Genomic DNA, 27,988 nt, shown 5'->3' with positions numbered 1-27,988 from the left:
TCAGTTGGTGAATGGCATGCAACAACACTCTTGTTTCCATCTCAGTCCAGGAGGCTAGAGGCTGTCAAAAATCAGGGATGGGTTGGGTGTGGTCAGGAAGACAGCTGACCTCTAGGCTGGATTACTGTAACACTCCTTTGAGGAGCTGCCTTTGAAGACTGATCAGAAACTTCAGATAGTGCAAAATGCTGCTGCTAAAGTGTTGACTGGAGCCAGACTTCTGGAGCATGTTACTGTGTTGGTTTATTGGCTTATACTAGTCTAAAGTTGTAAACTCTTGTTAAAACTATGTTGGAAAAATACTGGCTTAGGTTCAGGAATGTAGGTATTTCAGAAAACTTTAATTTTCTTGGGGGAAATGTCCCATCCAAATTTCCCCGATTTGCATTAACTTTTTCTCTAAAAATGTGCTATATAAATTATCCTGGTGCCTGAAATAGATTATGATTTGATTTGGCATGGTCTATTTATACAGTAAAAAACACCTCAACCATTAATTTCCGCTCACTGTATCTCATACATTTTTCAAGCAGCCAAATACAAATTCAAAAAATGGAAACTATTTCATGGGAAAATTTTGCACGTACACACCCCATCTCTGCTAGGGTCCAGCATGGCTTTTGCTTCTGCACAGGTGGTAGATTTCCAACTTCCTCTTTTCCCTGGATTGCAGCTCCTCATGAAACATCACACGCCATTCATTTTCATTTTAGAAGGTCCCCCAATCTCCCACGGGTGGCTTTTTGGAAGGTTGGAAGGAGCCGCAGCAAGAAGATGGATGAGAAAACCACATTGTGCTCATGGAAGCCTGAGTGTGATTCTTTGGAACCAAGTGAAAATGGGTTTGATTAAATTTAGTTTCCAAAGTGGTATTGAAAATCTATTCTTAAATCAATGCCCAGTCTTCTCTAGGTTAGATAATAAATGACGTTTGGGGAAAGGGAGATTATTTTTCAATGTAGAACTTTTTTGTCCCCTATCTGTGCATAGACCCTATAGGAAATGAATGTTAGAATATCTGGGGGAGGAAGGCTCTGTATGAATTTGCTTAATTTTAAAGCAGTCCATGCTTCAAAATTTACTATCGTGTACATAGCATTGAACCTGATAATTGATATTCTTGAATGAAATCTATTTTCTGTGCCTATTTGCTTGAAATTATTTTTTACGAGTCATTCCATGTTTAAGTGGTCTCAAATGATTGACATAAATAGAGCAGATAGTTTACGTGCTGTTCTTTAGAGGTTTTGGCATCATTACTACTACTTACTAGGAAGCTTTAGCCATCTGCTGACTGAGCTCGATACAGCTAGTAGAAAGATGTTGTACAGCTCTGCATATGAGTAATCATCTAATTTTCTGTTTAACAGGCTTAAGAAGCTTATCACTGCTGCCTAAAATCAGAGGAAAAGAATCTGAGAAGAGAGGAAAGATTGGCTGTGATTGCATGATGTAAGTTTTTTTTCCCCCTTTGCATGAGTTGCATGCTACTGGCAAAGCTGTTGCTATGGAAACAAACAGTCAGCTCCAGAGAGAGTGCCAATGGAATTCTAATCTGGTATAAATGAGAAGTTCCAGCTGCTGTCCAAAGGTAGGGAGGCAGAGGAGGAAGTTAAGGGGATGAAACCACATTCCATTATTTCAGTATCATCTTGATGTTGGCACCATTTCATGTGGCTAGCAAATATGGCAAATCGCTGAAAGTAAAATACTTCCATAATAGATATGTATACTAGTCATTTACTGCTATCTAAATATTTGTATTAGAAATTATGAAAGGACTTTGACTCAAACTTCTTTGCTAGTGTGAGAATCCCTAATAAGTCTGAGAGCTTGATTGAATGACTAGTGTGGTTGACTCAGACTTCAGTCACAGATTATAAATTATCCTGACTAATTTGGTGAGAATGACAACAAAGACTCTGATTTGGGATTCTTGAAGTGTCACATTACAGCTCCTCCCATTCAGCACTAAATTTGATGAAAAAAATTAAAACTGCCTCTCCTTTTATGGAGAAAGTACTATGGCTTTCCTTCCAGAAATAAAAACTGAAGGCAGCTGATACTGATGCTCTGTTGAAATAAATGCATTTCAAATTTTCATCTTGCACAATATATTGCGAGGATTTATACCCCACCTTTGCATTTAACATGTTCAAGGTGGTCATCAGTGATGATAATCCTTGAACTTGTTTGAAGCCATTTTGTTCCTCGTGTATTACTATAGTACAAAATACTTATTTCCAAATTTTATGCAGAATAAAATATTTAAAATGACATTTTTAAAACAGTTAGTGCTAATATCCTAATTTGATGTGTGAGAGGTTGCAGTTTGTGGCCTTTCTTCAGCTGCTTCAAAATGAACCACCACTGAAGCTTTGCAGCATGATTTATCTCTCTATATATGTTTTTCAACATATATAAATATAGCAGTAATCTCCCTTGTATCAAAATAAACATGTCTAAATGCTACCCAGATTAATCCAGAATGCGTGAGTTTGTTTATTGGCATTTATATACTGCTTTTCAGGCAAACCTCCCAAAGCTTTTCACATAAAAATTTAAAGAACAATACATCAAGCAACATATTTAGATCTTTACATGGTGAGCTCTTTAGGCTTCTTTCCTTCTCTCCTCCCCTGAGAGCAAGCTGGTCTCTGGTTGCTCTGTAGTGGCAGTTAGGCAGGTTGAACAGGTTCTGTGGAACTCAAAAAACCTATACATCATGGATTACTCCAAGGAGTAGCAGGTGCTCTTCCCAAATATTTCCCCCTCCGTCCACCAGAGTGGAACTTTACAGCAAAATGTCAGACAATATATTCATAGTATATTATGGTCCTATAGCTTGAATTAATTGTTTTTAAAAGGCCTCTGTTGCTTAAAGAAGCCTCATTCACTCAACCCTCTACCCCCAGAAATCAGTGCAGCCTGGTAGATTGGATATTCCTCCAGCCTCTTAGGAGTCACGCCAACTCCTTAGCTTCCTTCCTGCCTAGATGAGACCACGTGTGCTGGGTGAGACCATGTGTGCAGAGTTATCTCCCCTGCAGATTTCAACTGGTCTGGTACTGACCTTTCACCCTACCCCAGACTTTCCTGCCACATGATTTTAGACAGGAAGAGAAAACTAACCTGGAAAGCAGACTGAAAAGTTTGGCCTAATCCAGAAAGACAGTGGCTGACTTGCTGAGGAAAGCTACTTAGTCATCCCATTGAAATTAAAACGTTAGGAAATTTAACTTGTCCTTTTTAATAGAATCACTTTGTATAATTTTCCTCAGTATGCCAGCCAATATTTTTTAATGACTGGTTGAGGGACTTGGCTATTATGGGTATTGAAAACAAGTTGTTAGTCTATTAATCTGAAGAAAGTTGTAGACAGATTTGCTTGTCACAACAGATGTATTTACATAGGAAGCTGCCTTATATTGAGTCAGATATTTGGTCCATCTATCTCGGTTTTGTTCACATGGACTGGCAGCAGCATCTCCAAGGTTGCAGGTGGGAGTGTCTCTCTCTCTCTCTCTCTCTCTCTCTCAGACATATCTTGGAGATGCCAGGGAGGGAACTTAGAAACTTCTACATGCAAGCATGCAGATGCTCTTCCCAGAATGGCCCATCCCCTAAGGCAGGGCGGCTCAACTTTGGCCTTCCTGCAGATGTTGGCCTACAATTCCCATACTCCCTGGCTATTGGCCACTATGGCTGGGGATTATGGGAGTTGTAGTCCAAACAAAGCTTGGGGGGGGGGCAGAGTCGAGCAGGCCTGCCCTAAAGGGGATATCTTACGGTGCTCACAAGTAGACTCCGATTTAAATGCAAACCATGACAGACCCTGCTTAGCAGAGGGGACAGTTCATGCTTGATACCACAAGACCAGCTCTCGCCCTGCTAATTAATTAATTCCAGCTTCATTAAAAAGGTAAACTAGCATTAATTCCCTTACCTCTGTAACTATTTAATGTACAGCAAAGTCCTTTCTCCCCTAATAATGTTGTATGCCACCCGTTTGCTCCTCCAAACTGGTTGTTCTAGAGTCATCTATGCCGAACATGCTAGGGATGTGCAGGCCGTTTCAAGTGTTTCGAGCTTGGAACAGAACGCCCTTAAAAAGGGGGTCCTACCAAGTGTTCTGACAAAAAATTTAAGATAGTGAGGGCAGCGCTGTGGGGGCAGCAAGGAGGTACCTTTTAACATTAATTGAAGCTCTTATCAGCGGTACCACTGACACTGCAAATGGCAGTGGTGCTCTGGCCACCATCCCGTGTGGCGGTGTGTCTCCAGAGCAAACCTGGCCTCCACACATGTGTGGAGGCCAAGTGAGCTCCGGAGCCATGCTGATGCTACTACCACGCAGGATGCTGACTGTAGTGCTGCTGCGGCGGATTGCAGTGCCAGCAGCAGTATCACTGGTAAGTGCTTCGATTAATGTTAAAGGTACCTCATGCTGCCCCCCAGAGCTGCCTTCACTATCACTATTTTTTTTTAACACAAGAACACTCAGAACGTTCCAAATGGAATGGGTTTGTTCCCTAGAAACACCAAGTCGCCCTTCCATCCCATGCACATTCTAGTACATGCTTCCTACAGTGCAAGTAGACCAAGGAAAACAGTGTTGTGTTATTTATTTTGGAGGCTTCTGAGATCAGTATGTTGTAAACTTTCTATACATACATTGATTCATAAATTAAAATGAAAGTACCAGGAGTTGTTTGACAGTCCTAACTTTGTTCTTTGTAACTGACCTTTAGGTGAAGTCAATGAAACTTGTGCTTGACATTTGAATTAACAAACTATTGCCTACTGTACATAGTTGATTTTTGAGGGAGGCAACCCTCTGTTTGATTAGTGTTGCCTATTTGCAGATCAACCGGGATGCTTGGATTTTGCCTGTTTGCTACGGAAACTTGTGTGTGGAAATGTTTTCTCTATTACTTGGGAACAGTTGTTGAATTCAGTTATGATTCACATATAATTCCAAACCATAGACCTGTACACTTATGCCTCATGTGTTCTTGCTTCATTAATCCTTGCTTTGTGTGCCTTGCAAAAAAGAATTATAAGCCAGGCTTGTTCCCATAGAATCAAACCAGAGCCTGATGTTATAAAGACCACATCCGGACATAATGTGGAACTGGAGTTGAACGAGCCAAAGATTAAATTTTGAAATGGGGTCATCCTGCAGATGATTGGCCAATTGTAGTTTCGCAACCTGAAGTTTCAGGGCAGAGTTTCCCCTCCCTCCTGTTGGTCCTCTGAGGACTATTGCCAGTGAGGTGCATACCAACATCGTCACCAGACTGCAGACATGTCATTCTGTAAGTAAACTGCCATCACTGGGTAGGAGCTCAGGGGCATGATCACCATAATCTCTTGGCAGCGCCTGGCTGCAAGAGGATATTTTAACCCTTTCCTAGCACATCTCCCACCCCTACTAGCACCTTATATGGCCCAACACTGCAGTGTCTCCCAAACAACAAGTTATCAAGTTGAGTATGGAACCTGCCTTAACACTGGTGTTGCTCCCAGATTAGCAAACTAGAAGTACTTTCCCCACAGTCAGGGCTATCCCTAGAAGGGTGAGGGGCTGGGGGCTCCTCCTCAGCCACACTCCACCACCATGCTGCTCATCACCCCACCCCCACCCCATTTAGGAAGGCCACAGGGGTGCACCACCATCACCCTGGGATCAGGGCTGCCTGGGAGGGAGGGAGTCTGGGCTGAGCTGGCCAGAGCCTGACACAAGGGTGAAAGAGATGCAAAGCTGCCCTACCCATCTGGCTGCCTTCCTCCTCTGCAGCAGGAGTGAGAGGCACAGGAGCCTCTCAGAAAGACTCTCGGAGTCTTTCTTCCAACTACCTGCCAGACCAGCAGCTGGTGAGGCAGGCAGCACATCAGGGGTGGCACCTGGTTTCTTTTAACAGCACCACTCTTCGCCCTATTGGGCACCCCATGAGTCCCACAGAAGCCCTAGGATCAGGACTGCATGGAAGCCCTAGAGTGTGACTGCTGCTGGCGCTGCACTGAGCCGGCCTCTTGCTGGTTGGAGCCCGTGCTTCTGCCTCCAACCACAGTTACAGCAGCTGCTGGAGGTAAAATCAGCCCATGGTTAGGTTGCGAAACTGCAGTTCCACTTATTCCACTCATAGTTTCAGAAAGGTACTCTGAATCTGTGCTGCACAGATACTGATGTTGAGGCACTAGTAGCTTTAATATGGGACAAAGAAAGGGCAGCCTGGAGCAGATGACTTGAGTGCTACGAGGGTCCATTTAAGGTAAAGTTGTGCCATCGAGTCAGTGTCATCTACTGGCGGCCACAGAGCCATGTGGTTTTCTTTGTTAGAATACAGGAGGGATTTACCATTGCCTTACTATAAAATTTGCATGCCAGGGTCCTTTAACATTGTTAAGTAAAACCAAACCATTAATGACAGCATACAGTGGTCTTTTGAATAATATTTTGTAGGTAAAGATCAGTTGAGTGGTTTTGGAGTCTGTCAGTGGTTGCTATGCAAGACTTGCTGCTTATATGTATGATACCTTTTGCATACTGTCAGGAATCTATAAATTGCATTTTATTTCAATGCTTACTATGTATTTTAAAAGCATGGTAATTTATTTTGGCCTATAATCTGGGCTGTTTGCATCTTGTGCTGTACACTTAGCTGTTATTACACACCCAAGATATTTTTTTCATTAATATAGGCAAACTTTATCATCTTCCCTGTGTTGCACTTAAGAGAAAAAACATTTTAGGGAAGCAATATGAAAATCCTTTCCCCCACTAACTAACCTAGTAATGTGTTGGCTTCAGTCTCTTAGACTCAGCACTCTATAGATTGCAGGTTCATCTCTGTCTGGCATGTGTGAATTCTTGAGATACTTTCAGTTAAAAGTTTTAAGAATACTCCACGGGTTTGATAGTTTTTCACTGGTATAAACTGCTCTGATTATCATCTTGAACAGGATCTTAAGCCACTAAAGTAGAGGCTGTCTTGAACCAGTTTGTGTTTAAAAATATAAACAGAACTATCTTTGTTATGTTGGAACTGGAAATGGTGGTTATAATAAAAATGAGAGTTGTAAATAATGTGGACAAAACTGTTGATATAATCCATCAATTAAATGCAAACTGCTATTAAACTCAGGGCTATGAAGCATAGTTTTGTCATGCAGTGTGGGACTAGTTACAGTTGATAGAAGTGTGTGCTGATAAAATCCTGGCTTTGTAGCTCTGTACAATCTTACTTCTTTCTTCTCTAAACCACTTTGAACTCTTTTTGTTGAAAAGCAGTATATAAATATTTGTAGAAGAAGCTAGAGGGCTGTTGCTAAAGCCTACACTGTCTGTAGCTTTCTTTGAGCACCATGCAGCAGCTACAAATATCTTTGGTACTCATGATTTACAAGAGATAATGATGGACACTAGCTTAGGTGGCTTTTTTAAAAGGTTAGGCAAATCATACAAGATGGGTATACCAAAGGTCATTAGCCATGATAGGTTAATGGGACATCCATGTTCAGAAACATTATACCTCTGAGTGTCAGATGCTAGGGGGGAAATGGGAGATGGCGGTCTCTTTCATGATCTGGATAGTGATCCGTTGCATTCATAAAGAATGGGTTCTGCCGCCTGCGCAGGGACCTCGCGGACCGATTGACTAGCTCCTCGCGACGCCACCAACAGCCCTGCACGTGATCGTGCCTTCGTCAAAACAGGCAGTTGGGGCGTGTCTTCCTCAGTTTCTTTTAGACCGCCATTGCGTCTAAACCTCGGAACGATTGCTCCTCGGATACTTGATTGATTTTCACGGTACGACTGGAACGGAATTGGATCATTGCTTGGTTTTGGATTTGGACTGTTTTTCGACTACGAGTTTGGATTTTCCCGCAAGTTAATTGATTTGGACATTATTCTTGGCCGTGTAGCGCTTGGGCGCTATGGCGTCTAAAGTGGCAGTTAAAACAACTTTCAAACGCTGTACTAACTGTAAAGCGAAGTTGCCGACTACTGATACGCATGATGCCTGTCTACTTTGGGTGAGCAGCACAACCCGGGAAATTGCAAAATCTGTTGCTCTTTTTCGAAACAAACTTTGAAAAATCGAGCGCTGCGATTGAGAGCGGCACTTTATGAAGATGCTCTTCGACCCCCGACACCAAGGCCGGTGTCGGGGCCTTCGATGTCGAAGTCGGTGTCGAGCGCTGTGGCATCAGATGCAGTTCCTCCTGTTGTGGACTCTGCCTCTTCGCAGTCTAAAGCCACAGTGGATCAGGAGTTTAAGACACCTGGTAGTGTGGAGAAGAAGAAGCGTCGCAAACATAAGAAAGCACGTTATTCCTCCACTGACGAGGATTGCACATCCTCGCCGCCGAGAAAGAGATCCAAGAAAACACGGATCCATAGTAAGACTCCTTCGCCTACAAATTTGCAAGGCGATTTGGAGGAGTGGGATACTACTCTGAAGGTCACTCCGTCGCCCTGGGTGCTGCAGAGTTCCTCATCATCAGAGGGCTCTCCTTCGACGTCGAGATCGGCGTCGAGGAGGACACATGCTTCGGTACCGCAGAAGGAGAAGACATTGATGGTGTCGAGAATGACCCAGTCGATGTCGACGGGACCGTCGGTATCGACAACGGTGTTCGACTCGATGCCGGCTGTACCGGACTTGCCGACCTCAGCGGCACAAGAAGCGATGATTGCGGCAACTGGACAGTGTACTTCGACACCGAGTGCATTCCAGACTGCGGTTCGACGTCGAGTTGCGACTGACTTAGCACCGGCACCGACCCCGATTCATTCCCCGGCAACGCCAAGAGGCGGTTATCGACCGGAGGACTATTTGGACTTTGGTGAAACCGGGATGGAAGAGCAGCCTGCACTACCAAGGGCGAGGACTTCATTGCTGGCTTTATTGGACTCTAGTGAGGGCACACCGTCGGCCTCCACTTTTCATGGTTTTGCTGTGGATCAGCTGACGGCAACTGAGGTTCCTAGGACTCCGTCCGCTTCTCCGTTAAGAGCGCCTGTTCGCCCTCAAGAGACTGCACAACTTATATCAGCGGCCACAAGCCCAATTAGGCAACTGATGACTCCTGTGATGGAGCAGCAGAATTTACCTCGACCGGTGCCGGTTCTGGCACGTTCAACTGATGCATCTACAGCAACGTCATTGGATGTAAACCACATTACCCATACTTGTGGTTTCCGGCACAACCCTGAAGTGCTTTACCCACCAGATTATGCTGAGTATAAGATTTGGAAGGCTCAACAGTCCCTTGCACAGCAACGTACATTGGTTTCCAGGTTACCCCCAAGGGAACCGGCATTGACAAATCGTCCAGAGACTATACATCCTCAGGAGGCGATGTCAGCAGCGCGTTCTGGCGTTGTTCCTAATGCTAGTTGTGTTTCGGCCCATGAGGCTGTAAGCAGCAGAAACAGTGACACAGACACTTCGTACTTATCTGACACTGATGGGGGTAGTTTGCATGAGCCCAGGGAGCCAGACCCACCTGAGGAGGTGGCTCCGGGGACTTCGATCTCTCCCTCGGAAGAACTCAAGGCTTACCATGCGCAGCTACGCGAGATGGCAGAGGCTTTGGGCCTAGAAGTTAAGTTGCCGATATTGGATCTAAAAGATCCTGTATATAATATGATGGCAAAGGCTAAGATTACTCACCCTGTATCTTTGCCTATGATTCCGGCGATTTCAAAGGCCGCACAATCAGCGTGGGAAGTTTTGAGGACTTCGACGGCCACTTCGAGAAAACTGGAAAGTTTATATAGAGTCCAAGAGGACGATAACACATACCTGGTGAAGCATCCAGACCCTAATTCCTTAGTAGTAGAGTGTGCGTCATCAAGGGGCGCTCAGCGCCACACTACTCCTGCTGATAAGGAGGGGAGAAAACTTGATGTCCTTGGGCGTAGGGTGTACTCCACTTCAAGTTTAGCAGTGAAGATTGCAAATTATGCTGCGTGTATGACGCGCTATGCCCACCATTTATGGGACACTTTTTTCCAGGACTCTTCCTCTATGTCCACTGGGGACCTGCAGAGGGCATTAGCGCAGACCTATGAGAAGTCTACTGTGGTCACCAGGCAGCTGTTGAGCACATACAAGCATCTGGCGGAGACGGAGTCGAGGGCAATGGCTACTGCTATTACATTGCGGCGCCATGCTTGGCTTCGGTCTACGAACTTGCAGCCGGAAATGAAGGATAAAATAGAATATTTACCCTTTGACGGGAAAGGGCTGTTTGCAGACTCGACGGATGACACGATGGAATCGTGGAAGAAGATGAAGTTCACAGCTAAAACATTCATGGCATCCACGTCCTCTGCTAGTCAACAGTCTCGAAGTCGTTCCTACGGGAGGCAGCAAAATCGGTACTCAGGAAGACAAGATAGAAGGGATTTCAGGAGGCAAAACAGGCCTTATCAGAAGAGTAGACCCTATTATCAAAAGCCCAAGGGTCAGAGGACTGCGAAGGACCAGACAAAGCAGTCTCTTTGAAGTGCGGGTCCATCCACCGCAACTGCACGTGGCAACACCAAGAACTGTACCTGGGACTCCCAACACCGGACTCGTGTTAGCCAATGTATCCATCAAATTGGCACGCCATGCCAACGCGTGGCACAACATAACATCAGATCAGTGGGTACTAAAGATTATATCTTATGGCTACGCGATAGAGTTCAAAACTTTGCCACCTTTTCAGGGTGTGAAGTACACCAAGTCATCGCAAGTGCTTCGAGACGAAGTGAAGGTGTTGCTGGAAAAACAGGCGATAGTGCAAGTGCCGTGGATGGACAGACTGAGGGGGTTCTATTCCAGATATTTTCAAATCCCCAAAAAAGATGGGGGAGTAAGAGCGATAATGGATTTGAGGGATCTAAACTGCTATGTCGATACGAGAAAATTCAGAATGATCACTTTACAGGGTATTCTGCCTCTCTTGATGGAGGAAGAGTGGGCGATCACCCTGGATCTGAAAGACGCCTATTTTCACGTGGGGATCCGCGAGAGACACCGGAAATTCCTTCGATTCACAGTAGGCGATATAGCGTACCAATACACAGTTTTGCCTTTCGGACTCTCTGCTGCCCCGCGTGTGTTTACAAAGGTGATGGCTGCGGTGGTGGCATTCTTAAGAACAAGAGGGGTGAGGCTATATCCTTACCTAGACGACTGGCTTATGGTGAACAGAGACAAAGAAGAGTTACTTTCTCAGACTCGCTTCGTCTTACGCCTACTTCACACGCTGGGGATCAATGTAAATTGGAAAAAATCCAAATTGGAACCGCAGAAACAAGTAGACTTCATAGGCTCCATACTGAATTTTGTGGACAAGAGAGCTTATCTGCTGGAGTCAAGATACCAACAGATCAAGGGTCTGGTTCATCTGTTCGAGAGGTCGACGCAGCAGCCAGCAGAAACCATTCAGAGGCTTCTAGGGCTGATGGCATCCTGCAACTCTACTGTAGCTTGTACCCGCCTGAACATGCGTGTGCTTCAGTTGTGGTACCTGCACAATTTTCGACCGAATGTGGACGACCAGAGAAAGACGTTGCTCATCCCGGTCCATGTACGGAAATCTCTGCAATGGTGGGTCCAACGCAGCAATCTAATGTCAGGGGTGCTGTTCCAGCCCCGGACGCCATCCTGTTGGGTGACAACAGATGCTTCCCTATGGGGTTGGGGGGCACACTGTTGCCATTGTCAGGTTCAGGGCCGGTGGACTCCGGGACAAAGAGAGAAGCATATAAATTATCTGGAGCTTCTGGCGGTGTTTTTGGCATTGAAGGCTTTCAGACCACGCTTGCAGGGAAAAACTGTGCAAGTGAACCTGGACAATACAACCGCCGTAGCTTATCTGAACAAGCAGGGGGGGACGGTGTCCCGGTCCCTGTGTCATCTGAGCCAGCGTCTATGGACGTGGTGTATTGCACATTCCATATTCCCCGTGGCATTGCATATCAAGGGGGTGGACAATGTCCAGGCGGACAAACTGAGCAGGTCACCTCAGCTGAACCAGCAGCACGAGTGGGAGCTGGGGGAGTGTTACATTCAGCCGTTATTCAAGAAATGGGGCCTGCCGAGAATAGATTTGTTTGCCACTGCTGTGAACAAAAAATGTCAGAGCTATTGCTCTCGTGCAGGGCATGGAGAGAACTCGCTGGGCGACGCGTTCCAGCTTCTCTGGACAAGGGGTCCGTATTATCTATTTCCCCCACAACCACTTATTTCGAGGGTTTTAGCACAGATCATCCGAGACGGGACAAGGGGGATTCTGATAGCACCTTGGTGGCCCAGACAGCCGTGGTTCGCACTACTACTGAAACTTTCGCGAGGACAGTATCATCGGTTTCCAGATTACCCGGACTTGCTAAGTCGGGAAGAGGGGATGATATTGCACCCACAACTCCACACGCTGCGGCTGACGGCGTGGCGCATAGACTGATGAATAAAATCCTGCTTAATTGTAGGAAACTTTCCACCAGACGAAATTACAAGAGTAAATGGATGAGGTTCTGGATCTATGCGAAAGAGAAGGGATTCTTCCCTAAGAGTGCATCGGTCAAACAAGTACTACTGTATATGACCACCTTGAAAATGACGGGCTTGGTGAACTCGTCTCTCCGTGTACACCTAGCAGCAATATCAGCGGAGCATAAAGGTTGGGGGAGTACCACGGTGTTTTCGCATCCAGATAGTAAGAAATTTCTGAAAGGAGTGAATAACCTGTACCCTCCGGTTCGACGTCCTGTACGACAGTGGGACTTGACACTAGTTCTGAATGCATTGACTGAAGCGCCATTTGAGCCCTTGGGGACTGCTGCGCTGAAAACACTGACGTTGAAGACAGTGTTTCTGGTGGCTGTGACGTCTGTACGTAGAGTAAGTGAGCTGGCTGCGATGCGGGCTGATCGGCCGTTTACCCAATTTTATCCACAAAAGGTGGTACTACGCCTGGATCCGAAATTCAGACCCAAGGTAGTCACAGATTTTCATATAAACGAAGATATTGTGTTACCAGCATTCTTCAGAGACCCACAAACGCAGTTAGAAAAGAGAATGCATGCACTAGATGTCAGAAGGGCCCTGTTACATTATATGAAAGCTACGGGACCAATTCGGAAGACTAATAAGTTGTTTGTGCTGTTTCGTGGGAAAGTGAAGGGCTCGTCGGTCACGCGCCAACGTCTTTCGCAATGGATTGTAAAGGCAATAAGGCTGGCATATAGTTCTCAAGGGATCACGCCGCCTGGTTCTATTAGGGCGCATTCAACAAGAGCTTATGCAGTGTCGGCTGCAAATTTGGCAGGAGTGCCAATGCAGGAGATTTGTAAGGCAGCCACATGGTTGTCAGGACACCCGTTTGTCAAGCATTACGCATTGGACATTAGGCAGACAAAGGACGCGGAGTTTGGTCGGAGTGTCCTGAAAAGAGTGCTACCTTGATGACCCACCGCCATAAGCGGGAAGCTGGCTAATCACCCATTCTTTATGAATGCAACGGATCACTATCCAGATAAACAGGTTGCTCACCTGTAACAGATGATCTGGAGGTGATCCGTTGTATTCATAATACCCACCCAGCCTCCCCACATCATCAAGATAGAAAGTTGAGGAATTGAAAGGGATCGTCAGTGTGAACAATTGTACTGGCGGTCCAAAGAAACTGAGGAAGACACGCCCCAACTGCCTGTTTTGACGAAGGCACGATCACGTGCAGGGCGGTTGGTGGCGTCGCGAGGAGCTAGTCAATCGGTCCGCGAGGTCCCTGCGCAGGCGTAGAACCCATTCTTTATGAATACAACGGATCACCTCCAGATCATCTGTTACAGGTGAGCAACCTGTTTTTCTGTTTGTGAGCTCCCAGAGGCAACTCTCTGGCCAGTATTGGGAAGGGACTGTTTGATTATATGGTCTAATCAAGCAAGGTGGTTCTTACAGGTGAGTAGCAAGCTACATCTTTTGTTTACGCCTAATTTAAAAAAATAGTAATCAGCGGAAATATGCTAACGTCAGGAGCAAGGTTCTGCAAACAAAATACTCCTTCAGATTACATGATCAAATTTTAAGTAGATGGGAGTAAAGAGATTTCACCAGTATAAGCAAAAACTTGTGTGGTTTTTTTTAGCTTGAAAGCACTGAAGTAGTCATAGTCAGTGTATGCTTGACGGACTGTCCTTGTAATACCATGATGTATTACAAAAATGAAGTAGGTCAGCTTGCTTAGCAAAAAGTTAAAAACAAATGCATCTGTAGTACAATATGAAACATGTTATTATTTTTTTAATACTCTAATATTATTGAAATATTAAGAATGAGAAACACCTAGTACAGACTGTGAGTTGGAGTTAGAAACTAATCCTCCCAGTTTAAAGTCAAAGCAAAGCTGTGATTTTCAAAGCTGTTTGCTATTGAACTGAGGATTGGTGAAACAAAAGCTTAATATTTTGTGTGTGTAACAGACTTTGGTATGAGAGAGAGGTCAGAGGAAACTTATTAGTAAAGGTGGGCTATAGCAGTGTCAGTTTGCAATGAGGAGTAAAGCTGAGGCTAGGGTAACTGCTAAGGTTTCTTAAAGCAAGGGCATTCACTTTCAGGAAGATCTGTAGCAACAAGCAGGGGTAAATCGTGGGGGGAACTAGTTGGAGAAGCAAAGAGGAGGCAAAGAATGTTAGGGGTGTGGGGATTTTGCCATATATTTAAGACCTTACAGGGGAAAGGTAATTAACTTAAGTTTCCTTGACATTTTCAAATGTATTCAGAAACAGGGCCAGATTTCTCTTAGAAAATACAGGTGGACCTCGTTATCCACGGATTCAGTATTTGTGGATTCACATATCCTTAGTCGGGAAAAAGACACCTGACTTTAGCATGCACGGTGGGGGGATGACATTCCAGCCTCACATATCCATGGGTTGGAGGTGGCCAGAAATAAGTGCGGAGGTCGTTTCCAGCTGCCATTTTGTTCATTGGAGCCACAAAATGGCTCCTGTCTTTTTTTAAAAACGGTGATCTTTTGACGATTTTAGGGCATTCCGGGGGCACAACGCGACTTGGGGGGAGCAGCAAAACACAGTAAGGAGCTCCCTCCCATGTCCCCCCCCCCCAAATCAGCTGGTTTTAGGTAACTTTGAAGCATTTTTGGCTGACCAGGAACCTAACCCTCACAAATATATTGATTTAATGCCTCAGTGTTCGCGATTTCCATATCTGCAGTACAACTGTGGAACAGAACCTCTGCAGATATCGAAGTCCTCCTGTGCTGACTTTTTGGATTAGGTTAGGGGTGTAGCTAGGGAAGAGGGGGCCCTTGTTTGCTCCTCTCCCTGGCGGTCCCTCGGAGTGAGGGAGATAATGAAGAAAATAGGGAGGGGTAGAGCTGGGGGTTCCAGGTTCTTTGAACCCATCTGTTCAGTTATAGCTATGCCCCTGAGTCATACCTTCCAGTTCAATTTCTGGGCTAGTTTTCTCTTCCTGTCCAAGAATATATGCCTGGAAACAGACTGGTGGTGGGGAGAGGTTGGTAGCAGACCAGCTGAAATCTGCAGGGAAGATGACCTTGCACACATGGTCTCATCCAGCCCACGTCCTGGCCAGGAAGAAAGCTAGGGGAATGGCCCGACTCCTAAGAGGCTGGAGAAATCTCCAACCTACCTGACTGCCCTGGTTTCAGCTGTTTGTTCTGGGGTAGAGGAGTGAGTGAATGCATGAGGCTTCTTTAAGCAACAGAAGCCTTTAAAAATAATTCAAGATACAGGGCCATAAAATACTATGATTATACTGTCTTATACTTTGCTGTAAAGTTTCAGGTGGACGGGGCTGCAAAAGGAGGGAAATATGTTGTGGATGGAGCATCCACTACCCCTTGAAGTCAACTCTGGCAACAAGCTACCTTGTGTAAAATAAAACCTCGAGATAATTTTGGTTTCTAGTTATTAAATCATCTTTAAGCTTGATCAAGTACAAGGCAGGGGTGTGTACATAAGCATATGAGTGCTAGTATAGCCCTAGGCCTGAAGGACAGGAAACAAAAGGTAGGAATAAATAGACAGTTTTCACAATGGAGGGAAGTAAGAAGTGGGGTCCCCCAGGGATCTGTACTGGGACTAGTGCTCTTTAACTTGTTCATAAATGATCTAGAAGTTGGAGTAAGCAGTGAAGTGACCAGATTTGCAGATGACACTAAACTATTTAGGGGTAGTGAAATCCAAAACAGAATGTGAGGAACTGCAAAAAGATCTCTCCAAACTAGGGGAGTGGGCAAGAAAATGGCAAATGTGGTTCCATGTAAGCAAGTGTAAAGTGATGCATATTGGGGCAAAGAACCGCAGTATATACAATGATGGGATCTGAGCTGTTGATGACTGACCAGGAGAGAAATCTTGGGGTTGTGGTGGACAGCTCATTGAAAGTGTCGACTCAGTGAGTGGCAGCTGTGAAAAAGGCTAATTCGATGCTAGGGATCATTAGGAAAGGAATTGAAAATAAAAATGCTAATATTATAATGCCCTTATACAAATCTATGGTCTGGCCATATCTGGAGTACTGCATGCAGCTTTGGTCACCATATCTTAAGAAGGATATTTTAGAACTAGAAAAGGTGCAGAAGAGGGCAACCAAAATGATCAGGGACCTAGAGCATCTTCCTCATGAGGCTAGGCTACAGCATCTGGGGTTCTTTAGCTTGGAAGAGAGGCAACTAAGAGGAGACATGATTGAAGTATATAAAATTATGCATGGAGTAGAGAGTGTGGACTTAGAGAAATTTCTCTCTCTCACACACAACACTAGAACCAGGGATCATGCCATTAAACTGAAGGTCTAGAAATTTAGGACTGACAAAAGGAAGTACTTTTTCACACAGTGCGTAATTAATCTATGGAATTCTTTGCCATGGGATGTGGTGATGACTGCCAGCTTGGATGACTTTAAAAGGGGCTTGGACAAATTCATGGAGGACAATTCTATCAATGATTACTAGTCTGGTGGCTATGGGCCACCTGCAGCCTCAGAGGCATGATGCCTCTCAATACCAGTTGCAGGGGAGCAGAAGCAGGAGAGAGGGCATGCACATTCCTCTTGCCTGTGGGCTCCCCAGAGGCATCTGGTGGGCCACTGTGTGAAACAGGATGCTGGACTAGATAGGCCTTGGGCCTGATCCAGCAAGGCTGTTCTTCTGTTCTTTCCAGGCAGGTCTGCATGGGTTATACAGATGGAACCTGTTCAGACTGAGGGTCCTCCCTTTCTTCTACTAGCATGATAATTTGTGCTGACATATGGTGTGCATTTTAACATTTTTGTTTAGTTTGCCTTACCAGTCAGAAACCAATGTTTTATCTCAGAGATGGAATATAGACATTTCTGCATACATTAGTATTTCTGTTAAATTCACTGACCCATATGTTGTATGCCTAATGTGGGCAGTGATGATCCACCTACACTGCTGTGGGCTTGTAGCGAAATTCTGGCAGGTTTGCACAAGAGCACAAATACTTCAATTAGTGCACCCATACTCCAGAAGCACTAGTTTGATCAGAAACATGTTGCTTGACCATCAAACACATTTTTCCAGTCAAACAAATGCTTCTGGGAGTGTGGGCACACTAATTGAAGTATTTGCACTCTTGCATAAAAGCGCGAGTCCAGCAGCACTTCGCTATAAGCCCACAGCAACATGAGTGGATCAACACCACCCATATTAAGCTGCACAACATGTGGGCCACTGACAGGAATTGAATATAGGAGTAACACTAGATGTAGTAATTAATGTGGGAAAGCCAGTTCTAATTTATCTGTTTATATTTTTCTCGCAGATTTTCTTGCTGTCTATTTCTTTTCATCATAGCTGGCAATGCATAAGAAGAATTGCTTGACATTATAATGGATCTGAAGTGGTACCATCAAGAAAACAGGCCTTACAATAAAGTTTATGTCTGAGAAGTGACAAAACGTATCACGTGCAACAATGACAACCTCTCATATGAATGGCCATGTAACAGAAGACTCTGACAGTGAAACAAAAAATGTGGATCTTGCACCTCTTGAGGAGCCTCCAAAGCACAGAGAGATGGCTGTTGATTGCCCTGGTGATTTGGGCACCAGGATGATGCCACTACGGAGAAGTGCTCAACTTGAGCGGATTCGACAGCAGCAAGAGGACCTGAGGAGAAGACGAGAAGAAGAAGGAAAGAAGCAGGAACTTGACCTTAATTCTTCTATGCGACTCAAGAAGCTGGCTCAAATTCCTCCCAAAACTGGGATAGACAACCCCATGTTTGACACGGGAGAAGGGGTTATTCTGGAGAGCCCACATTGTGCTGTGAAAATCCTAGGTATGTGTAGCTTGCAAGTACAAGGAAACCTTCTCATTAAAAAGTTCATATAGATCTTTAAAATAAGATTTGATTAGGCTTGTATAAACATAGGTGTAGCAATAGATAAATGCATGCTTTAAATAGTTGCTATTTGCAAATAGAATTATTCCTTGTTTGTCAGTATAATCTGAACCATGTCTGTGACAAAAGCTTCCTAGTTCTAAGAATACGATATTTCTATCTTGGTGTCTTAATGTTGATTCTTATGACTGCCTTTGATGTGGCAGCTACTGTTCATAGTGATATCTAGCCACTGGTGCCGTGTGTGGTTGTCATTCTGTGCAGAATCATGTCTGCTTTTTTTTTTTTTTTTAAATCACTGCATGCATTCAAAAAGCCTTGCTTGGAGTGATGTTCTAATGTTTTGATGATAGAGTTCTGCATGTGTTAACCTGTTCATGATTGCTTCTTCTCTCGGCACTAAAAATAAGTCATTGATGGATTATCTGAGTATATTGTAATAAATCAGTCTGCCGGTGACTAAGGTATGGTAGGTGGCTTCAGTGATCCATGTCCCAAGTACACATCATTATAATTAATTCCCTTAGCCAGCCACCAACCATGCGTGGGATGTGGCAAGGCTATGTGTGCCGACGAAGGAGGCGCCTGATTGGCTGGGCGCTGGTTGGCAACTTTTCGGACATGGAAGTGCGAGGAGAGGCAGGAGGCGGTGGCAGGGGAGGCGGCAGCAGGAGGGGAGGGGATGGGGTGGCTTGAAAGCCGGCCCTTGGGGGGGAGTGGGCCATGCGGGCGTCAAGAGATGCCCAGGGGAAGAGGGCGCAGACACTCTGCGCTGGGTCTGCTAGTTATAAATATTTACCTGAATCCATGACTAGTTTTTCCCAAGTTCCCCAATGTTAGAAATTGGGAGGTCATCATAAATTCAGTACCCTACCTTTTGGATAAATACATTAGTATTCTTATTAGATGGACATAATGTACAATACACACACACACACACACACACACAATGCACAAGCATACTGTTTCTCTCTAAAAACTGGCTATCGGTTGCAAGGGCCCCACCCCACAACCATCAGCTGAGCAGCTATGATATAGAAAGTTAAAAAACAGGTGAATACGTCATCAGTAGAATGTGAAAACAATTTCTGAGGGGGAACAAACATGCAAGATCTCAGTTTGCCTTTAGCCAGGGCAAATGGGCAGGCAAAATTATGCAAATCCCCCCTTCTCACATCCCTTGCATGACTACAAGCCCTCAGCACCAACTGACAGACAGCTGTTCTACATTCCATGCTGCTAATTCAAAAGCTTGCCTAATACTTAGAAACTTACGGGCTCTGTACTACTGACACTTGGAGAGTGGGGTATGTCACCAAAATACATTAATAGAAAACCAAAAGTTCAGGGAACTTACTAGGCAAAGCACATGCCAATCATGAACACGAGACCCATGCTAAAGAGTGAACAACAGAGAACTGGGAGCCTTTCAGCAAAAGGTTCTTATTGCTAAGAAATGAATGCAAATCAATATGCTGAAAGGATAAGGAGAATGAAACAGGAAAATAAACATCCATGCTTGGAGGAACCTCCAGGCTAGGAGCAATAATTGCCATGCCAAACAGGACTGGAAATGGTTAAGAAGGCATGCGATAATCAATAATGCAATACAAAGACACGCAATAATTGATAACATGATTGCCTGGGCACACAACTAAGCTACAGCACAGAGGAGCAGAGATCCATTCTTTGTGGTTTAGGTTGTGTTTCCATACATGTTTCCTCTGATAGACAACAACATTGTTAGTGATGATCTAACAAGATTGTTGGAATAAATGAAAAGGATTATAAAGCAGATAACATTTAAAGATGCAGTAGAGGTGATTAGTGTAACTGACTGACATTTTGACTACCCAAATACACATGTAAAGAGGGGTTGCAGGGATACAACTGGAGCTTGCATGTAATTCTCCAGGTCCCTCTACACATGCACTGTTCAAGCAGTAAATGAATCCCCACTCTGTCTGTGCTCTGGAAGAGAGGAAAAACATCACTGACCCTTGATTATGTGTGTCCTGTCTTGTAGATTGTTTCCAGAGCACAGGCAGAGTAGGACACATCTACTGCTTGCACAACAAGCAGTTCCTCTTTACATATGCACTTTGGTAGTCAGGATGTCAGCCAATATTCTAGTGACTCAATTCACACATAATGTACCATAGTTTATCATAGGTTAGAACCCAAGCCATGCCTTGGAGGTGCTTGTCTTTCATCTTTCATCTGCTCAGCACTCCAGTCTCTAGATGTAGTGGCCTAGACAGTAACTAGAGATCGGTCAATAACTATGATTTGTCAATTCAGATATCACAGACCATATTTAGCAGAAACATGGTTTCTGATTCTATTTTGCCAGCCAGTCACAAACCCTAGTTTGTCAGTTAACTAAGCTTCCTTAACCATGACTTAGTATGTCCAAACTGAGTTAGTGTTCTTAGTAAGGTACTTGAATTATCTATTAATATTAGACTTGAAAAGTTGCTACTGGGACAAACATATTTTCATGAAGCTATAATGGTTACATCCAGAACCGTAAAGTATTTGCCCATTCACTTCCATCTAACAGATAACTTGCCAGCTATAGTATGGTCGTGTTTCAACTCTTCAATTTAGTTTCAGTCGCTATCTTATTAGTTTTATGAACTGTTGACCTCTGTCACATTAAAAGGTGTAGTTGTATTTATCTTCATAAATATGACTTGAGCAAGCCCTCTGAACTTGTAACTGTGACATTAATGGGCAGAGAAGTGACCAGAGACATCTCATGTTATGACTTGTTTTTTGCAGGTAAATTAGTAGAGTTAAAGGTAAATATTGTGCTCAGGATCTTTATTTCTGATAGGTTCTGCTTTATATAGTCAAAGTCTATTTAACTGTTCCAACAATCTTTGCTTTTCAAACATTATTCCTATATAGATATCCTCATAACTTTAAGCTGAAAATGCTACAGTAATTAAATGTATTTAGAACTATGTTCTGTGTTAGTGCCTGTGAGTTAAAATGTCATGCAGAGAGGATTTATATATGTGAAAGCCATCACAGCAGGCATTGGATGGCTTAATCTGTGGGGAGAGACAGTCCAGACTGGGCCCTTTCACTAACCAGAACAGTGCTGCCAGATGGCACTTCATAGATACATTGACAGCCGAGAAGAAATGGTTCTTTGCTGCCACGGAGTCTTCAAAATGCAACCTGGGCAGCAGGTTAAGAGCCACCAAATATCTAACCTTTCATTTCAACTGAGTTCTTGCTTAAAACGACCTCCACATAAGCCACACTAAAATTACTTCCACAAAAGCATTACATTGAGACCAGTTTTAAGCATGCTTGTAGGTTAGCTTTCTGTCAACTTGCTGAAATAGATAAGTGAAAACAATCCCCTAAACGTCTGGTGTTCTCTTTACTCAGTCTCTTGGAGCTGAAACAATGTTATCTCTTTTAAGAGGAAAAGAGGAGAGGAACCTTTCCTTCCAAAGCTTTTGAAGGAGGAGATCTTTTCCTCCTGACAGAGATGTTAAGGGAGTTAGGACTTATTTCTTTCTCCTCTTACCAAAGCAGCCCTTTCCAGATCAGTGCAACAGTCCCAGCTTGTATAGCAATAGCAATAGCACTTACATTTATATACCTCTCTATAGCCGGAGCTCTCTAAGCGGTTTACAATGATTTTAGCATATTGCCCCCAACATTCTGGGTACTCATTTTACCGACCTCGGAAGGATGGAAGTCTGAGTCAACCTTGAGCCCCTGGTCAGGATCGAACTTGTAACCTTCTGGTTACAGGGCGGCAGTTTTACCACTGTGCCACCAGGGGCTCATTCTAATAGAAATGAGAAATTCTAATTGTAGGGAATGAGCCCTATCACTGTCTTGGGGGAAGGGGATAGTCTGAAAAACCTATGAAGCTGTAAGCCTTTGCATATGTGAAAAATAATTCTAGCTTATTCCAAGAACCACTTGCAAGTATGGCTTAGTTTGTTTATACAATGGGGTGTCTAGTACAGCAGTAGTATCAGTGTATCCTGGGTGTCAAGCACAAACCCACTTGATTACCAAAAGTTTGATGTGACAGAGTAGTCAAAGTATCTGCAGGTCACCTCCCCATCTTGTCCTTTGACACTGCACAGTGTCTGCCTTCTACAGCTAGGTATCTATGATGCACACGAGATCAAATGTCTTATCTTTGTGACCATTTCATTAGAATCCTAGCATTAATTAGCAGCAGCAAAAAAATATCCTATCCGGTGCATATTTCGGGAGCAAATGTCATTGTTGAATTGAATTTACTCCCAGGTCATAGAATTACAGCCTTGGAATATACCAAGCAGAGTTGCTGTTACACTGCTACTAAGTAATTATACCCATTTTGTTAGACTGGTGCAGATTTGAGAGTATAGTGTGGCAGGAGGGAGGTGGGACTGAACAAGTGTTTTCGAGTTAAGGTAGTCAGTATGTAATCTGGGAAACTGTACTTCTGGTTACATCTGGTGTGGGAAGGGATGGGTTTTAGCTAGTACAGGTTGACTGTATATGGATGAGTTACACAAGACTGAGGGCTGAAATCTCAGCCATTTAAAAAAAATATTTCAGACTTTTCAAATTTTTCAGTCTCAAGTGTCGGCATGCTTGCCATGCAATACAGGATCTGCATTCTTCCTGCAGTAGTTATTTAGGAATGTACATAGTAAACAGAGGAAAAGAGAAATGATAAATCAAAATACTAGTTCATCTCCATTTTACATGAAATTAATTTTGCAAATTAAATGCAGGTTAGACTTGAAATAATTCTTGAGCTTCACAACTGTTGTGCATATGAAGAACCCTAACTTAGCTTGAGAACATTCAGAATCCTCGGTTTAAGAAACAGGTAGAGGCACTAAAGGGCTGTTCTGTAACATGTCCTTTTTAAAAGCTGGTATTTTTCTGGAAGCATGCCCTATTTTCTGCTTTCTGGGTTCATCAGTCCTGAATTTGACACTTTTGCTGAACTTCAAAACAAAATTCTAGCTTGCTCGGAAAGCTGTCAAGCTCTGTTAAGATGTGTGGGTGTGAAAAAGCTGTCTGAATAATGCAGTTAAACCTAATTGCCTGCAGGATTCTATTTTTTGAGGGGGCATGGTATTTATAAAGGAGGAGCAGTGTATGATTTACGTACTCCAAAAAATATGGCACTTTCACTAACATTGCTTCTTCCTTCTCTTATTTTGTCACACAAGTACAAACTTGCCTTTTAAAATTCTGAATGAGTGATTCAAACACTTTGCATGTAAGAATATTACTGTTGGCCAATGGAAAGTGAATCTGCATCTATCTATCTATATATTTATTTCTCTAAGATGTACCCGTGGCTAATCCCATGTGTGGCAGCTCTCGCAAGAGTTCACAAGCAGCTGCCAATTAGCCATGGGGACAGGGGAGAAAATAGTGATGGTGCCGGCAGAGCCTCCCTCTGTAGCCCGCCTGCCAGCCAAAAGGCAGGAACTCCGGCGGGGTGGGGGTGAAGATGATGGCGGGCGGGCGGCGGAGAGTGTGGCACAGCCTCCCTCTCTGGCCCGCCTGCTGGCCACAAGGTAGGAGCGCCGGTGGGGGGCAGCAACAGGGGAATGTGGGAGAACTAGAGGCGCAGATGCTCTGCGCCCAGCCCAGCTAGTTCCAAATAATGCTTCTATGAGAATCTGTGTTCTCCCAGATTACTGCTGTTTCTGTTTAACAATCTTGTGACTTCTTTTTAAAGTGCAGGTAGACTTTTGCTTGAACTTTGTGTGGAAAGGAATAAAGGAGTTTCCCTCCCTTTTTTCTTTCTTTCAATACATGTCTGCACGTAGCTCTGATCATGTTCAAGTCATGCTAGGCATTGCCTTTGAGATTGAATTTCCAAAAGAAAACAAGCCTATCTGTTACAAAATAAGAATATACAGTGGTCCCTCTACTTACGAAATTAATCCGTTCCGAATGCACATTTGTAAGTCGAAAAGTTCGTAAGTCGAAAAGCGGTTTCCCATAGGAATGCATTGGGAACGGATTAATGCGTTCCGGAGCCTAGAAAAAAGACCCAGACCCCCAGTAAGGCTTGCAAACTGCACAGGAACATTTCTTTTCAAGAATAAACAGGCAGTAAACAGGCAGGCAAGTCAAGGAAACCGCATGTAAAATTCGTAAGTCGAGGAAACCCCATCTAAAAATTTGTAAGTCGAAAAAACCGCATCTAAAACCGGATCTAAAACTGCCGTTTGTAACTCGAAAAATGCTTATGTTGAGTAGTTCGTAAGTCGAGGGACCACTGTATGTGCTAGCTGGTGGGGTAAATGATACATGGCCTACACTGTTCTTCAGAGATGCCTAGTATAACACTTGTTGTGACCCAGTAACAACTTCCTTTCCCTCCTCTGAATCATCTGCTTCCCTGTCATACTGAAAAAGGAACCTCCCCTACAGTTGCACATATTTTTATTCCCTGCTATTCTTTGGAGGGATACGCACATTGAACATCTTATCTGTTGCTGCTGCTTGGGGGGTGGGGGCAAAAGTGCAACATAATTGCATAATGGAAAACTAAAGGAGTATTCGGTGGAGAAATACTGTTTGGCAGTTTACAGATGTCCAGTACTGAGAAGAAACCTTTATTGTGAGTAGACTACCTTTGAAAGAAAGAAAAGCAGTGGCTGGGATACACAGATGCCCATGTGTGGGCATACAGCACTTCTGCACACAGATGAGAGGGTGAGTGGCTTTTCTTTTTAGCAGCAGCCCTTGTACTTCAAGGGGTGCTGTCTTGAAGAGATCCTGATCCCACATGTACTTTGCCTGTGTTTCTATTTAATAAGTGTGTGGGAGGTTAATTCATGAATCACTTAATTGCTTTAATCAGGAAAATTGGGATTCTGACCCCATTTTGTGTGTGACAGACAGAATCTGTCTTTTAAAAGGCAGAAATATAAAACCTGAAATTAAAATGAAATGTGCAGTGTCAGTTCTTGGTAGAGCTTGGGTTTTTTGTCATTTGTGAAGCCAAAAACTGATTCTTATTTGTTGTTCCTGATCTGACCAGAGTTAATATTTTTGGTCTTTCAACCATTGCTCTTGCAGTTTTTCCTAAACTTCTCTAACCGTTGAAATTTGGGGCAGGTAAGAGTGTAGAGAATACACTTTTAATATCTTGCAGCCCATTCTTACTGAACATCTTAAGATGCAGTAGTGCAGAATGTAGTACAGCTTGTCTTGCTGTAGTCAGGACTGGGAACCTGAATGGTAGGCTATGGGAGGATCCTTACTCTGGATTCTTTGAGCTGATGCTGTGGCTCATCTCTGTTGAATGTGAGAGAGGAGTGCAAGGGGACAAGGAGTGTGATACAAATGTTTTGTTGGTAGGAAGCAATTGTATAGGAGAGGCAAACTGATAAGTAAGCTAGAATTCATGTAGTCATATGTGTATTAAGAATTTAACACATTAGGGGTCAGAATTGTACACAAACTGATGAAACAATCCATCATTGTAAAAAAGCAGGTATACTAAAAATAAACACAGTCCACGGTTGAAAAAACAAAACATTGACAATCTGTTTGCATTGTGTAATGGTGGTGTAAACCTTTCCCCACACAAAATATGGAATCACCTCTGGATACCTATTTTGCTGTTGACTTTCAGTAAATAAGTATGCATTTTTACCTTGCTTTAAATCTTTTCTTGCTTTAAACCCCTCCACTGAATGATGGTAGTTGAATCATTTGATATCTAAGACTTTCAGAGTGCAAAGGTAATGAAGTGAGATAAAAATCTTTCTGTGTTCTGATGGGAGTATATAACTTGAAGTACTTATGTGCTATTATCTTTTCCTTTCATATCAAGCTGTGGAATTATAGAGCAATCTCTGGTTCATCTCTTCCTTTCAACCTCCCTAATTAAATTCTTTGGCTTTTGGCCAGAAAAGATCATTGTGACTTTCTCAGTGGTGCTGACACTAGTGCATAATTTTCCTTTCTCTTCTGAATATGTTTCAGAAGAATATGTTTCTAAACAAAATACAAAGTGCTGGTTATTGCCTATAAGGCCCTTAACAACTTAGGTCCAGGGTACTTAAGAAAGCACCTTCTCTGTCATGAACCATGTCACCTATTAAGATCATCTGCAAAGATCCGGTTACAGTTGCCTCCAACTCGTTTGGTGGCGACTCGAGACTGGGCCTTCTCTGTGGCTGCACCAGGACTTTGGAACGCGCTCCCTACTGAAATAAGAACATCTCCTTCTCTGTTTTTAGGAGGACCCTGAAGATGTACCTATTTGCCCAGGCTTTTAACTGAAATTTAATTTTTAAATTTTAATGTGGTTTTATCTATTGTGCTTTTTATCTGTTTTATGAATTTTAAATATTTTATATCATGTTTTAATCTGTACACTGCTTAATCTGTACATGCCTGTATATTATAATATACAGATTATAATATAATCTGTATATTAGGCAGTGTTGAAATTCAGTAAATAAATAAAATAAATATAATGCAGCAGTGTTGAAGACCCTTCATTCATGTTCAGAGTTAATTTCATCAGTAAATGGGATTACGGTTTAAAGCAGTTCTACCTACAGCAGTAGTTCCTAAATTGTGGGTGGGGCACCTGGAGGGAGTGATGTGAAGTTTCAGGAATGATAAGAAAGAGGAAGAACTACTGTTGTGTGTTCTGTGTATGGCCTTAGAAGATGCATGGTAAGATCCTGGTCTGTTCCACTTCCTCTTCAAATACCAGGGTGGGATTTGCTCCCTAATCCATTGGTTCTAGCATACAGCACTAGACTGTATGCACATAACTGCATGCAGCTTGCACATCCGGCTGTGTAATAAGTGCTGTATTGGGGAATCCAAGAAGGTAATATATGGTTTTGTTTTTAGATGGGTGCCCAAGCTAAAAAAGAAAAGATAGTAAAAACAATGGCTCCGTTTAGAGGTTCTGTTCATCAAGAATGAATGACAAGCTCAGCACTCCCTCATCTCCTTGCATGTTTGGCTTGCTAAACCACAGTTTGATGTGACATTTAAACCAGGAAACAAAGCTTTCATTACTCTCTATGAACCAAGACTGCAAACCTGTATCAAATTGTGGTTTGCAATCTTTGGTTAGTAAAGATCATTCAATTTTTTTAAAAAAAGATCATTCAAATCAAGCTTTCATAGTTCTGATGTCACAGCTCACTGTAGTTTAACAAATTAGGGAAGTCTTATCTGAAGCTGGGAGGGGGTGAAAAAGGAGGTGCTTGAGCCGTTCATTGGTTCCCAGTACAAACAGTGTTCAATGGGATTGAGAATGTAATGTCTAAACTGGGCCAGTAGCAGATACAGCGCTAGTAGACGGTTAATCTTCCAGTGAAGAATGTTGGTATTTACTGGAGTATAGTCAGCTTGATTTGAAGTAGTATATGTTCTACACATCTTTAATATAGTTGAGCAATTTTGTCACTAGTAATTTGAGATTACCAAAGCTAATGTTTAATAATCAAAAACATAATGGAGAAGGATTGTTTTGTGTTTTCTGAAAAGTCTTGCTTATCTATTTCTGTACTGTTGAAGTTATGTCATGATTGTGAC

The 27,988-nt window shown here is 43.4% G+C and overlaps 1 protein-coding gene across 3 annotated transcripts in view; it reads left to right on the top strand.

The window, feature by feature from the left end:
- Nucleotides 1–27,988, top strand: part of PALS1 (protein associated with LIN7 1, MAGUK p55 family member) — a 112,718-nt gene that overhangs the window by 45,527 nt on the left and 39,203 nt on the right. For 2 of the 3 annotated variants that reach the window (XM_053291704.1, XM_053291700.1), the window contains exons 2-3: nt 1,371–1,452; nt 17,837–18,355. In XM_053291704.1, the coding sequence (XP_053147679.1) occupies nt 17,989–18,355 (367 nt within the window). In that variant the 5' untranslated portion in view covers nt 1,371–1,452; nt 17,837–17,988. Of the gene's footprint in view, nt 1–1,370; nt 1,453–1,543; nt 1,592–17,836; nt 18,356–27,988 lie in introns of those variants that run through there. The other variant, XM_053291703.1, reaches the window with a different exon arrangement.

The sequence above is a fragment of the Hemicordylus capensis genome, chromosome 1, assembly GCF_027244095.1.
Source record: "Hemicordylus capensis ecotype Gifberg chromosome 1, rHemCap1.1.pri, whole genome shotgun sequence".
Classification (NCBI taxonomy): domain Eukaryota; kingdom Metazoa; phylum Chordata; class Lepidosauria; order Squamata; family Cordylidae; genus Hemicordylus; species Hemicordylus capensis.
This window is presented reverse-complemented; position numbering and strand designations above follow the sequence as displayed.